At 35.7% G+C, this 15,572-nt stretch overlaps 1 protein-coding gene across 10 annotated transcripts in view; it reads right to left on the bottom strand.

Moving 5' to 3' along the window:
- Positions 1–204: 204 nt before the first annotated feature.
- EPB41L2 (erythrocyte membrane protein band 4.1 like 2) overlaps positions 205–15,572 on the bottom strand; it is a 124,687-nt gene continuing 109,319 nt past the window's right edge. For 3 of the 10 annotated variants that reach the window (XM_067293724.1, XM_067293725.1, XM_013958977.2), the window contains 8 exons: positions 13,789–13,935; positions 12,317–12,421; positions 7,992–8,045; positions 7,220–7,783; positions 5,619–5,741; positions 4,963–5,061; positions 2,920–3,000; positions 205–342 (listed from right to left, as the gene is read on the bottom strand). In XM_067293724.1, coding sequence (XP_067149825.1) covers positions 235–342; positions 2,920–3,000; positions 4,963–5,061; positions 5,619–5,741; positions 7,220–7,783; positions 7,992–8,045; positions 12,317–12,421; positions 13,789–13,935 — 1,281 coding nt within the window. In that variant the 3' untranslated portion in view covers positions 205–234. The remainder of the gene's footprint in view (positions 343–2,919; positions 3,001–4,962; positions 5,062–5,618; positions 5,742–7,219; positions 7,784–7,991; positions 8,046–12,316; positions 12,422–13,788; positions 13,936–15,572) is intronic. The other 7 variants (XM_067293732.1, XM_067293726.1, XM_067293727.1 and 4 more) reach the window with 7 other exon arrangements.

Raw genomic sequence — 15,572 nt, 5'->3', positions numbered from 1 at the left:
TGAGAACGGACTTGAGATAAAGTTCTTACACGTAACACTTAAGTGCCTGTTCCATTGCACTGATTTGTGATAGCACATACCAAAAAGCCCCAGTATTTGTCAGCCTGTTAGAATGCACAGTACAACAGAAAATAGATGCCACTTTTTCATACTATGTTATTTATGCATATATGTTATTGAATCTGTTTCATATTGCAGGCTTACCTGAAATACTTGCTTGATGGCATTTTGATTTTACTCTTCATCTTCCTCAGCAAGTTCAGTTTCTTTGTGCACCACTACTCTTGTGACAGACATGTCAGGGTGCTGTTCTTTGGCTTCTTTGATTGCCTGTGCCAGGGCCTGCAAAAATATTGAAATACGTACTTTAATGACTGCAAAAAGACATTAATATGGAGCTGGAGGGTGGACGAGTTGCACTGGAAATTTTCATAATAGCTGTTCAAAACTCTAAATTCCTGAGCTTGGAAGGTCTCAGCAAAACAAATGAACAAAAGAACACCCCCCTCTTTTCCCCCAATATTAAAAAAAAGGCTTTGTAAATTTACTGAAATTTCCAGAAAGTAACAAGTAACTATAAAGTCACCCTGTAACCTTTTTAGTTCATTTCAGGGGAAAGTACTCCTATACCAGAAGTTTTACAACTTTTACAACAGATTTAGCAAATAAAGACAAAGCAGTACTAAAAGTGAAAGTTTCCTTTGGTTTCCTGAATAAAAGATTCTTTGCTATCTGGTCTAAGTACGTTGCTGAAACTCCAGGAGAAGATCATAACAGAAATTTCTTTCTCAAAACAAGAATCTCCTCTTCCTCCTGTTACTAGTTTAAGACAACCTTCTCTAGTTTAACTCAGGGAAGTATAAATATAAATGCCAGTCAGTTTCTTTTTAATCCTTTCTCCACATTTTAAGAAATTTTATCCTCTTAAGAGATGTGTCAAGGCACATAAGGCTTCACAGCCAACCACAGAAGCGCACCTCTGAGGCAGAATACGCAAAAGAGCTCATGTTCCTTACCTTGATCTGAAACTTATTTCAGTGAACTGCATTACTGATGGAACAACAAAAGAAATCATGAAGAAACTGGTAGGAGCTGGAAAAGGTACTATACGGCAACAGTAAACTCACAATCAGCTTAGTCTCAAGCACAGCTTAAAAAAAATATACCAGAAGCAGGAAGAAAAATATGATGCAACAAACAGATGCATCTTAGTTTAAAAATATGACAAGCTCCTGAGCCATAGGTGATAAGTTGGAGGAAAAAAAAAAAGAATTCTGAAAAGAAACTGGAAGAACACCAACATTTGCCACCTTAATGATTAAAAGATAATGAGTTTGAAGACCTATTAAGAAAACATGTACAGAAGAAAACATAGTGCAGTGGTACAATACTGATGTTTCCTCTTGTATTAATTGTAAAAAGTTTTTTATTAGTTTGTGTTTTAAGGTATGCCACATGTAATCTATGTAGTACAAATGAGAATTTAAAAGGAATTGGCTGTTCAGATTTAAGAATCACTGTTTTTAATCAAACCACAAACAATAAAGGAATATTTAAGTCTCTCATCCCTACATCACAGGAAGTTTAAGAAGCATTTGTATTCTGAAACTCAAATTAAAATCTCTCTTTTGTATTGAAAACTGGTTAGTGACATAGGGGGCAAAAAGACAAAAGAATGAACATTGATTATACAGTCTGTGAATCTAGGAACTTCAGATCCACTGAAGAGATGGTGGTATAGTTTTCTTAAATCTTTTAAGATCAGCTTATTGTGTTAAACTTCAGTGATTTTTTTTATAGTTTCATTTTTTACTTCATTACCACTTACCTTAGACCAAAGAAGGGCTAGGAGAACAGTTTTACTAAAGCAAAAGTCTGATTAAAGTCTTTACTTAAGTCTGACCTTTTCAAATGTCATAAATGCATTAAAGGTGTGTCAAGGCAGACACAAGCCATGCCTAATGCTAAACAGCACTGTCATTTAATTACAAGTTTCAAGAAGAGATTGAACTTGTCATGAGCCACTTTCTGGAGGCACATCAAAATCTGAAATTAGATTCACTGAAAGCTCTCACTATATTATAATTGAGAAGTTAAATTAAACCCTGTTGATTTGTGTAGCTACCATAAAGTTAGAATTGGATTCACTGCAATTTTAGGTAGAAGGTAGGCTTTTTCATTTGTATTATTCCACTGATTTTTGATTGACTTTGTCATTCCAAAGAATAGCTAATTTCGCTTTCTCAATTTTTGTCTGTGTACTTCTCAAATTCAGCTAGCTTAATTGGGCAGGTAGAAGTGATATTAACTCTCTTCTAAGACCATAAAAAATTGCAACTGGTTTTGTGCTGATAAAGATCAAAGGTACTTATGTAAAGCTCCAGCGGATCAACAATTACGTTTCTTTCATTATACAAAATTTTATACATACAAAGCAAAAACTATTATTTTTAATTCAAGTAGTTTATGCCTTAATATATTTCAAAGGTTTCACTCAAAATGAGCTTTGCATTCAGATGTTGCTGACACAAAGTACGAGAGACTCCTGCCTATCTAGATTAATGTTTCAAAATAGATTATTGTAGTAACGCTTTTCCTCCCAAATGGAAAAAAACCAGCACTAAACAGGTTGGGTCCATTCCAGAAAAAGCAACCTCTTTAATAATAGTAGGAAATGCATTCATGTGATCTGTAATGCAAAGTTAGAAATGTTGTTTTTTCCTCAGTTATACTGTAAAGGCTCCTCGTTCACAAAACACAATTGCTAACAACTTTGCGGCAATCAACAGTCTCAGCATCTATCTGATTCTTCATATTCAACTTCTCCGCCTTTCTCCTATTTCTTATTTCTGAAAGAGCTTTTAGATGTCACTGGACTGTTAATAACACATTGTAAATGTTAACACCTTACATACTCACCTCATCATGGTCAATATCTGCATCTCCAGTAATGACAATGCGCTTCTCAATTCTTGTTTCTGATACCCCACCTTTTACCATCTACAGATGGCACAAAAACAAGAAAACATCTTTACAATTATTCCATATAGCCAGGAAGAGGATTCACAAAGCACTCCTTTCTACTGCACTGAAACAACAGAATTTCTCTGTCACTGGACTACAGTTAGTAGTAAATACTCTTGGTCTGAAGTTAAGTCATCCTTTATTTTTTCAGTCATGCAGTTAGTCACATTCTAGTGACTGCTAAGAAAAACTTGATAAAAAACAAGCAGAGAGAATTCCTTCTGGTTTTTGAACTGAAGTTTGAACACATCTAGAAGTGTACACAAATGGGAGTTCCAGCCTCCTCCCATCAAATAAATCTGGCAACAGATAGATTGCAGGAGTCTTCTTTGGTTCCCATCCCTCCAACATGGACCTCTTCTCAGTCTCCGAGTAATCCCATACCATCGTATACAAAGACGTTCTCTTTTTCAGTTCTGGAGTTCATGCACCTTAGTGTCATGTTGTCAACATATTTCACATCTCAGATGGAAATAATTGTGCTTTGTTTCTTCATATCTCACTCTAATGATTAAAACATTGTAGCTTAAAGAAATATTCTAAAAAGAAATAAAATTGTATGCTTTTTTATAGGCCTATACACTGACTGTATTAGAAAAGTTCCAAGATGATTCTTTTAAGAACACCATTAGAAAATTTTAATTTTAACTTTGTAAGGTTCCTATATCAATAATGAAAGTTCCTAGAGCCTTTTGAATAAATGATCACCAGTCTATAAGAAAAGATGAAGATCTGCTGCATTATGGTCATCCCAGTCATTTTTGAGAAGACAGAAATAATTTTTTTTAAATGTTTCCTTCCTAAAAGAAACATTTTTTCACATCTGAACTTGACAAGAAAATTCCACTTTTTAATTTTGAATGGTTAAAGCACAATTTATTCAATAAAGACTTCTTCCTAAAATGCTGGTGGCTAATGAATCCAAAAGGAAGTAGGAGATGGAAGAGGACCTGTTGATTAATCTGTCTAATAAAACATCACATTAAGTTCTAAGCTCAGTTTCTTTTAGGTGACTTTATCTGACAACTTTCCAACATCATCTCTCCAATGTCCTTCTGCAAGTGCAACTCTCTATCTTTAGAATATTTGGTTGCAAAATTAATCCACTGAGCTGTGAGTTATTGTTCCATTCCATGATGACATGAAGCTTCTTGTCTTGGGGGAAAAAAAAATACCCCAAACTTATACCTTACATTTCTCTTCTTCCTTTTTTCTTTACTGTAAATAATGCTTTCTGCAATCTTCTTGGAAAACTAGGTTAAGAGTTCAAAGACATGAGATCAAAATTGTGTTGTTGGTGCATGCCTTTTAAAAATTTAGAAATACTTGCATAAATGATGAATAAAAATAACACTTGGTAGTTCTAATACACTGTGAAGGGACATATGTGGAGGACATAATTCAGCCCCCAAATACATTAGTCTGCAAAAGTAATCTAACAGTATGATCTGTTTTTAAATGTGCTTTAAAGCTAGCAGTGCAAGGAGGTGTAACATCAAGGCTGAAAAAACAATTGTGTCAGTACATCCTTATGACAGATTCCATTAACAGGGCTCCTGCGGACCCCAAACACATCAATTTTTTTTTTCAAAGATTCTACATAGTATCAGTGAGTGAGAGCAGAATTGAGACTGTAAAAGTCTAGGTCCAAACTCCTTGCCAACAACAGAAATAAAACCTATATGAAGTACTGAAATACCTAATCACATTTTTCTGCCCTTCCCAGTCCTGTTCTCAGATGTTCTCCCTTATTCACTCAGACTTCTCTCTGTTCAAAATTTGCTTTTGGAAAATCAGCTCTCCCCACATGCCTGGAATGAATCCAGTCCATTTTAAGTCAGCTTTGTTTAGCAGATATAGAGGTTTGAGGAGCTACATTCAAGATTTTTGGAGGGTTTTTGTTTGTTTTTTAGTTCAGAGAGACATTATCCGTTTTACCTTTGTGATGTGTGTAGTTGTGGTAGTGGAAATTGATTCTGATGTAATTGTCTGTGCACTCAGCAACACACCAGCATTGCCACCTGTACTGCCATCAAACTGTGAGAAGAAAAATGGTATTTTCATATTTTGGCATTTAAAAACTTTGTCTTAACTGGAGAAACTTAATGCAATTTTTATTACTAAACACATAATTCTTCAGTTCAAATGGAAAAGTTAAAACCAAAATCCGAATAGAAGCCATCAAGTTTACTGAATGGTGTAGACTGTTACGTTTTACTCTTGGACAAAATTTATGATTAAATTTAAAAGTGTTCTTTTCAGGAGCAATGAAATATAAATCAAATTTCCAACACTAAATATGGCTTTACATTTTCAGATAGGCAATTATAAAGCAACTAAATTTCTATTAATAAAAAGGGGGGGTGGGCACTGTTAGAACTTTAAGAGTAATAGTTATTGCTTTTTTCTATACACATTTCAGTTCAACTAATCCACAGGCAAAGCACAGTCTTAGCTGCTAGAAGAAAGCATAGGTTTTTGAAAAGCATTTCTTGGGCATTATATCTCTTTAATTCGAGCTAGAAATGGCTGGAATAAAACTCAACTTGCAAACCATATACCAAATGATATACGAAACCACCCAGCCACTATACCTGTGGAGATTCATATGTGATGGTTTTAGTCTCTGTTTGAACAATTGGAACTTCCTTAGTGGAGATTTCAGTTCTCTGTGCAGCATCTGAAATGGTTACCATCTCTGTTTTCACTACTGGAGGCTGTGATGCAAGAGACAGAAATAATCAATTCAAAAGACATAATGAAAAGGTTTGTGAAATGGACCAAGAAAATACAATCAAAAACTCAGGAGAAGCATAGCAGTATGATAAATATTTAAGACTGTTTTCCCAATCAAGAAGCAAAATAAATAAGCAAAATGAAATGAAGACTAATAAACCAGTTTTCTAGTTATCTATCTGTGGCAGGGAAATTTAATCTCCTAATAACCTTTGCCATAGTTCTGTGTTTCTGGTAACATCAAATATATAAGAAAGCAGTTGCTAAAACTAATCTGCAACACAGGTATTTAAAATGTGTGAAACAGTATCAGTAGGAAAAATCTTAGCTTGTGTAAAGGTTCCATCAAACAAGAAGTTCATAGCTAGCTCAGATGGATAGGCTTCACACTAGAATTCACCTGGGAAAGTATCTATCTTAACTAGTCAAACTGCAAATAAGGACTAAAAATTCAAGGAAATATTGTGAAACTTTTTGCTTTTTAATAGGCACTACTTCTGGAACAGAAAGACAACTTTGATTTTTGGTTTTTAAGCAGCCTACATTCAGTGTAATAAGTCTGGATATCAATGGCTTCTTTTGACCTTTAAAAATCATTTTACCCATTGAGAGGTTTGGAGTAGTGGTCTCTGCAACGTCAGAACGGCAGTGATTAACAAGGGGTCCTTAGACCAGTGAACCTGTGACTTACGTTATTGCAGCAGATTTTCAAATATATTCAATAACTTAAAAAAAAAAAAACACAAGTAAAGCCTTTTGATCTTTTTTCCTAGATGCATCAGTTGCTATTTCCCATTGATTTCAAAGGCACTTAGGAGAAACTCCTAGACACTTATCTTTATTTCACACACACAGAAGGCTTTCTCCCCTTCTAGAAGACTTCACACTAAGATAATTACATATGCATTCCCTTTAAATACAGTGCTCTTACTTATCCAGTTCCTAGCCATACTTATTCTAGTCTCTAAATCCATAACATTTTCTCAAAGGAGGAAAAACAAAAAAAAGGGGGGAAAGAGCGACAGCAGATAATAAGGGGAAAAAGGTACAAAAATTTGTGACTGACATTTTCCAATTTTTTTTCCAATCACAATTACAGGTCACAGACATGTCAAAAACAATTGACAAATAGACAAGACGAGACTTAAAACATTAAAAACGTAAATAATAAATATATATTATGTATGCGCATATAAAATAAGGGGGAGATAAAAAGGAAATGGCAGTCTTCAGAAGGTTTGCTTTACTGGTGATTCGCATCCAGTTCTAGCAAAAAGCCAGAAACCTTAACTGAAGGAGACAGAATTTCTCTGCTCTCAGTGGTTTCCCCTTCCAAATGATCTGAATCTTGCTGAATGCCTGAAGAGCTGGAATAATAGGAGAAGAAGAAAGCCAGGTATATTTTCACCCTGAGAAATCTCTCTGCTTAATCTAGTTGTCAAACTGTTCTACCATTTACCTCTGAACAACAAATTATTTGTGGTGCAACATCAATGTCAACATGAGACACATCTCCATTCAGTCTGAGCTGCTCTTCCTCTTTTTCTTCACCTAAGTCTTGCTTCATGTCCTCTGAGAAATTCTTCTCTTCTGTAGCTATGGTAACTGCATTTTCCTGGACCAAAGCTTCAGCTGTCACTTGAGCTGTGCGCTCAACTGGTACATTTAGTTTACTGCCTTCTGTTGTAGCTTCTACATGCTGCATTATCTTTTCTTGGTGCTCTCTTTTTCTGTTTGTATCTTCTTCTTCTTCTTGTTCTTCCCTGATGACTTCTTCAATTGCCCTATGATGTGGCTGGTATTCTCCCACTTCATCCTCACTCTCACTACTACTGCTGCTGCTACTATCTGATGGCAATGACGATGAGTCCTTTTTTGACAGGTGCTCCACCTTACATGTTTCCCCAGCATCAGTGGCAACTTGCATTTTCCCTTTGTTGGTTTCGTCTATGACTACTGTTTCTTCTCTCCCAACCTCTGCCTGCTTCTTCTCCTCCACTATGTCCAGAGTCTCATGTGAACTCTGCACAAAAAACACGGATGAGGAAAAACAAAAGTATAGTATATGAATAAATTAAAATGATGGGAAAAAAGATTAACTGATGGCTGGTTCATGTCATGTAGAAGACAAAAGATGGTTATGATGGTTAACTGAAAAGGGAAGGAAAGAAAGAATGAAGATGAATTGGAAGCGTTAGAGCCAAATTTTACTATGGAAAAATCAGTAGAACCTTATCAGCATCGCTGACTCCAGTGCAAGGCCCTTCTGCTCTGGAACCATGTCTCTGTGAAACAAAAAGCAATCAAAGGACACAAATCAATGCATTTTCTAAACAGCAGGTAACACAAATACTTAATATCCTATACAAAACACAGGCACATCCCTTTACAACAGCATAGCAGTCTCAGAGCAAGCTTTAAGAATGTATATTCATGAAACTAGACAGGTACTGTGTGTATTCTCTGCAAGACCCACAAAGAACTATGCTCTTCTCCTTCTACTTCATTAAAATATTCTACTCAAAAGTAGGCCGGAATTATGGACATTATTAGGATAAAACAAGATAATTATGAAAAATGTGAAAAAAAGTATGAATGCACTAGTCAGTCATGCTACTGAGGCAATTATCTCACATTAGGAATTAATAATAAATAATATTGCTGGAAAACAAAAGCTTATTTAGCAGTCTACTATCAGGTTATCATCACACACAATAAAAAGACTTTATTGTAAGGTTTTATTAGCTAATCTTTTGTCTGTTACTTTATGAAACTTAACAGATAGTAGGGAGGAGACTGTTTAGGCTGGTATGTTATCGAAATAGCAATATGTGATTACCAAGATGATCCCGTTAGGATTCAGTGTGAAGCTCAAATGGTGAGGTTAAAGAAATAGTATTAATATTCCTTCCATGACAAAATAATGTGATAGATATCCCAGAAAGCCCACCACACATTAGATCTAAAAACTACATAATTCATTTTTAGAAAATGGTTTGCAGCAAATTTCAAGTTCAAATAGTAAAAATAAAAATGAGCACATCATCTGTGACTTAATTCTAGCTTTTATTGCTAGTTTACCAAGCAAAGCAGCTACAGAGTCTAAGTCAGCGTTGCTGGGGAAGCTAAAACAAGAACCAATCAGTATTTCTTAAGTGTTGCGAATAGAGAATTCAGCTCCTGAGCTGCATCTCTCCCCGCTAACATAAGCAGCCAGCCCACCTCCTCTGACACAACAGTAGTTATACGCCACCTTTGCGGTATTTTTATGCTTTGTGGGTCGGTGTCTTACACCTTTAAAACAGACGCCGGTCTAATCCACAGCAGTAATTGACGTGTCCACCCGCTACTGCTTGCAGGGCTGCAGAGCGCAGCAGCGGCGCGGGGCCCCGGCGCGGGGCGCCGGGCGGCGGCGTCGGAGGAGGGACCGCGGGGGGGAGCGGACAGGCACCTGGGGCAGCGGCGCGGCGGCGGCCTCGGCCTTCCCGGCAGCGCCCTCTGCTGTCCGCACGCCGGCTGCGGCGAAGGAAAAGCCCTCTTTACTACACAAAATTGACGTTATTTCTTCTTCTAGGCTCTGGACAAGTTAAGAGAACGGAAAGCAGAGATTTAAACAGCGAAGGACAAAGCAGCAGCGACCTACAAAGGAAAGGTCAGGCACGAAAGAAAATACGACAAGGAAAAGGCTTCAGTTCAGAGAAGTGTGTGAGAGCACAGCAGAAGCCGAACGCACTCCAGCTAAGGGGAAAACGAGAATATGGCAAGATGACAGAAAATTGCAGACTCCCACAGAAATCACAAAACATAGCAGTAATCTAAGACTGTATGCCCACCATTTGCTCTTTATTTCACACTATAAGAATTAAAAACATTAAGTGGAGGAAAAAAAGCATTAACATTTTGTGATTTTTCAAAGCAGAAGTTTACTTATAATTCCATATTTAATATTGGGATTATTCCCTTTTAAAAATCAAATCTTAACACCTTCTAACCCCTGATGGTTCAAAGCTTCAGGCAGAGAGTAGTCAAATACATTTGCTTTGAACATTACATAGCCAGAAGGCTAAGGCAAATTTATTCATTATAACTTTTAAAGGTTGTTTTTCAAATAACTACTTAAAACAAAAACTAACACCCTCCCCCCCCCAAATCCCATTTAAGCAAATCTGTATTTATTAAAGAATCATTTACAAAAAGCCTTGCCCATTCTATTGGGAAAATCTGTTTTATTCAATGTTATTTTAAAGCATAAATTTTATTTAGTCTGATCTACTTTCTGTAGTACTATGAATCTGTGTGGTAAAACAATAAAAAATTTAAAATTTGTGTGGGCAAAACCCTCTGAAAAAGCTGTAATTCTCATTTCAGTTTTCCTTCCACAAGCTCTTGTATCACATTACAAGTAGACAGTTAAAAAGCCAATAACATAATGAATACCTAACATAGATATAACATACATTTTGCTAATATTAAATAAAATACATTTCTATCTTAGAAAATGGTAATGCAGACAATCAAGGCAGAAGCACATTTCAGAGGAAAGCCAAAATGCAATGTGTATAACTACAGTATGTGTAGAACTACAGTGTACTACCATTTTAGAATCTGAACACTTAAGTAACACTACACTACTGTGTAAATAGTACTACATGTATGGCATGCAGAACAGAAAAGAAAAAGAAAAAAGGACCCCTATATTTTTCCCCTCCAATAAAATTTAAAGTATATTTCAAAGGTGGCTAAGAAAATTTAATTTGAATGCAAGTTGATAAAATCTGCCCTTATGCTAAATTTGACATCCGTCAGGGCAATGTGTTACTCACCCTCGCTTCTTTCCCTAGTTCACTACACCCAGTAAAAGTTAATCTATTAATAGTTTACATCAAAAGGCAAAAAAGCTCATGATACTTCTTCTATTGTACTCTGATGCCACATTTAGTCTAACCACTCAAAAGAGTAAAAAAGAAAAGAGGTCTTTATTTCTGTAAGTAGTCAGACTGTGCATCTCTCATCAGACAGGCACATACCCCCTCCATCTATTTGCATTCTACCACCATCAGTTTTTGTAAGTCTTCTGATTTTTCTTAAATCTTTCAAAAGGAAAACACTAATAACAATTTGCCTGATAACACAACCCCTGTTCCGTGATGCGGCATTTCATATACATTATTAAATGCATAGATAGCATTGGCAGTCTTCATCACATTACTGTATTTACAATAATATACATATACGTATCATCCTCTGTAGATCTTTAGCTTCCTGGCAAACAATCATCAGGCACATATGCACACACACTAACATGAAATACTGTTTATAAGCAGCAGCAGGTTTGGGTGGAGAAAATAAATAGTATTGTTGGTTCTGGATATCCAGAACATATTTCAAGTATTTACTTGTGACATCCATACCAATGTGTCACAGTTTTGTCATTATTAAGTCACAGATGCTGTGCATTTAAGAGGTACAGTGGTAAAATTGAGATTTATCTAAGGTAACATTTCTCATACACACAAAAAAAGGAATTATTGGCATGTATTTTCACTGGAGCAAAAGGAAGGAAAAAAAGAAAATTAACAGTGGTATCCTTGCATGCAGCAGCTTTACTCATGTCTATTGTCCAACTATCCTAGAAGACAGGCATGAAAACATTGCATTCTAGGAATAAGACTGAGCAATGCCTACTAATAATAAGACTCAGACTAATAATACTAATGAGGCTGAGCAATGTCTACGAATACCAGGCAAGTTTATCATAAGTTGGGGGTAAGAAAGAACTTGAACCCCAAATTCTCTATATTCATCAACAAATAATTCAGGAAGAAAATATGCTGTTTTTCCAAACCTGGTATTTATATGTTACTGAAATAGGACTAATGGCTTTGCAATCTGTTTTCATTCCAAATTCTAGGTGGTGGAAAACAGTTCAAAAGTGAGGTCAAAAAGCAACATCAAATTGCTACCCACCATCATTATCATACTGCTAGTAACACCACTAACTTTAATACTGTGCTTTTCACTATAAAAAAGTCAAACCAGCTTATGAAGGGAGAAAACTTCCTGCTTTTCATGGGTGAAAAAAGAGGTACAGAAGCATGGATGTATTCAGAACCAGGCTGCACGAAGCTGTTTCTACTACAGCATTATTGATTTGGATAATGACTACATAATGAATACATAACTGCAATGCAAAAAAAATTCTTGTGTATGAAATATCAAATAATTTCAAAGAATGCAAACAATTATTTCCATCTGGAATGGAAATATATTTTGCTGTCATCCTAGTCACATAAAATAAATACAATAATTTTCCTGTGAAATTTTTGTTTTCTTTTCAAGTGGTAGCCATTCAGAACTTCACACCTGGTTTGGTGTTTAAGCAAAATGTTGCTGGCATTCATATATATCCAGATCTTGGTTTATAACTTAAACTTCTCCTTTCAGTACTGGCTTAAGCAAGTTATTTTCATCAGGAAAAAAAAAAGGAAAAGAAAGAAGTGCACCAGCTAGCCCACAGCAGATAAAGCAAAAAGGCAGTAGGTCTCAGGGCAGCCACCTTGTCAGTCTCCTCTGGTTTTGCTTCAGCAATCCATGGCATTGCAGTCCATTGCTTCTCCTTCACGGGCAGCATTTTCACTTGGGAAATGTAGTCTTCTTTTTTCTATTTGGTTTTCATTTTGTAAAACCAGTGTAAATCAATAAGCAATGAGACAGATGCATACTATACATAAACATAAAACCAAACTGGTCTGAAAGCAACACAACATATTAGATGAGAAAAATAGAGATAAAAGTGCAATATCTGCAAGGGTCTCAACTTCAACACAAAGAAATCAACATACAAAATACACACAACCACATAATAAAAAAAAGTTACACTTTTACATGAATGCTTATTGTAACAGAAAAAAAAATATTGCTATTAAATGAATCAATGTTTCTGGAACATTTGAAAGATTAACTAACATTTGTGTCTACACATATACTACTACACTCAGAAATCTGAAGGATAATTGCCTGGCAGTGACCATATCTTTAAAAACAGTCATTAAAGAAGTAACAGTGGTATCTGCACACACATGCTCATAGTTCAGAATGCTTAAGTCTCTTGTTGAAATAAGGCCTTAATAACAAAAATAATTTGATAGCATCAAGGAAGCTTAATCTGAAAGTTCACCTCTCTGGGGCCTGAAGATAATGCTGAAAATTATAATGAGATTAGGATAACAATGCATTCTGGGGGCTGAGGCGGGCGAAGTAATGAGGAAAAAAGGATAACAAAGGAGACTGCTTTTAAAGACTGATTTGCTTTTCTACTCAAAGAACTAGCAAATAACTCCTTGTAAAACTGTAAGTTTCAGAAGAGCAACAGAAATTTCTTTGGGTAGTTTTCTGGCCACAAACATTTAGGATATTTTTGGAAAACTGTTTTCCAAACTGTTCTTTTAAGGTTCAGTCATATAGGAGATATGGAGGGGGAAAACAAACAAACAAACAAACAAACAAAGACAGGTAAAAATCTTTTTAAAGTGTTTTTGAGATCAAGGTGAACAGATTTTAAGAACTCACTAAGTATTTCTCGAAGAAGTCAACATTGTCAACTATTGGATCTTGTACAAGACCCTCTGAAACAACAGGCACCAAACAGCTGCTTATGCACAACCTGCCTAAGAAGAGTTAAAGAGGCAAATGGAGGGAAAGTTTTACTGTCATTGGAAATTTAATTTCATAAAATCCATGTAAATCAGAGTGGATTTTAAGCTTTACTTAACAGAGCAAAATACAGCCATTGCTTCAATTTTTTTCTAATGATTCTAGCTCACAGCTGTTGTCACAGAAGAAAAAAAATTCCACACATTACTGAAGTCAGGTCCAAAGGCACGTGGTAAAAAGTTAACGTATACTTAGTATAAACAAATATTACATTAGCTAAAAAGAAAGTGTTAATGTACAGGACAAAGTACATTCACTACGTTGCCTACAGGGTTGTACGGAAACGCATTCAGATGAGTGTCGGCCGCAACATACCCCATGTGTCTGTAGGGACAGAGGTGTGATACGCCGCTTTTCCCACTCGTTTGGGCGTGGTTCAGGCGTGGACTCCATGAAATTACGCTTGAGCTCATTAATGCTAGCCTGGTGTTTCAGTAAGTCGTCCTGGGTCTTATCCAGGTCCTAGCAACCCGCAACGTAAAACAAAGTAGGACAAAACACGAGAACAAAAGCAAACTTAACTGTAAAAAAAAAAAAAGGGGAATCAAACCAAGGAAAGTGCCTTGTGTGTGAAGAGCCAGTCTTCTTTGAAGTGCCTTAAAATAAAAAAAATTTAAGGCTATGAGGGAACTAAGATTTTTTCCTTTTTATAATGAAGGGCTAGTTATACACTATTTCATCCACATTCTAATGCAAAGGAAAAATAATGCTGTGAATGGTTATTTAACACAGGGCTATTTTGATCCAAATATGAAGCTACAAGCCCTTTGAAGCAATAATAATTTCCAGTAGTTGCTTGGTTTCATTGCAAATTTGTAGACATGGAAGCAAACACATTGTGATACTACACAAATGACTAACATTACTGAAGGCAGCTGTAAGCAAGAAAATTTAACACAAGGAGCATTACAAAAATGCATCATTTCTCTTACAAGCTCCAGAAAAAAACCCTAATTTCTGTGTAGACATTATTACAGGCCCAAATATGCAAGCATCTAACACCTGCTTAACTTCAGAAGGACTACTTATTGTGCCTATCCAGTAGGCTCATAATTATTAGAAGAATCAGATTTCAAGACTGCTGTCAATAACACATTTAAGAACCTGACTGCAGAAAGCAGTCAAGCAGGGATAGTTTTTGTGTATGTCAATAATAAAGAGACGTTTTCTCTAAACTGCACCTACACAGGCAAGCACCAACGGGGACACCACAGTGTGAATCTCAAGTTGTATTTTATGATAGCAGATTTCATTCTCTACCTTTACCCTATCAGATGTTGTGAAAAGCCTAGGTTGGGTACGTACACTCAAACACAGAAATACTTGTTGAATATTCAGTGGTGAAATTCAAGTTTAAGCTTCATATACACTTTTAGTACGGAATTAGAAGATCCAGCATTCACTGAAGCTTAAAATGCAATATCATCAATGTAATCCTAATTACTGAAGTTTTATAAAAAGAATGTAATTAGATATAATAATTTAGGCAAAGTATCTAGCTTTTGTATAAAGATTTCATATACTTGGTAAAAGAACATTTTGAAATTTTACTTTAACAGTTTGGAGAGGATTTTTATGTTCTTCAATGTTTACAATACAAAGACCTGTATTAAATAATGAAAAACAAATAAAAAAATACACACAAAACTCCTTAGTTTCTAATTTATTTTGATTGACTTGTTCAGCACCAATAACAGTTTGGTGCTGCAAATTTATTTCCAAATTCTGCAAATGTTTACACATGCACTTAACTTTGAATGCTAAGAACCCCTCTCCTGGCAACTCAGTAGGTTTATATTGTTACAGGACCAATGCTTCACTTTTAAAGTAGGACTAACACACAGGGAATGTTAAATATGTCCCCCTAAAGTATCTATCCATTGAGTGGATTAAAAAAGTATATCAAAAAATCCACTACACAACTGAAGCTAGTAACAATTCTGATGACATAATTTTAAAACCTATCTTTGGCTTCAGACAAGGCACATTTCTTGGACTTGTTCAAAGCAAAGTTATGCAATACACACTTTCAGTGCTTTAGTAAGTTATACACAAGCAAAGTTTGAATAGTGATCAAAAGCTGCAAAAGCCAAAAAATG

The sequence above is a fragment of the Apteryx mantelli genome, chromosome 3 (assembly GCF_036417845.1).
Source record: "Apteryx mantelli isolate bAptMan1 chromosome 3, bAptMan1.hap1, whole genome shotgun sequence".
In the NCBI taxonomy this organism is placed as follows: Eukaryota; Metazoa; Chordata; class Aves; order Apterygiformes; family Apterygidae; genus Apteryx; species Apteryx mantelli.
Note: the sequence above shows the minus strand (reverse complement) of the source record. Positions and strands in the feature narration are given on the sequence as shown.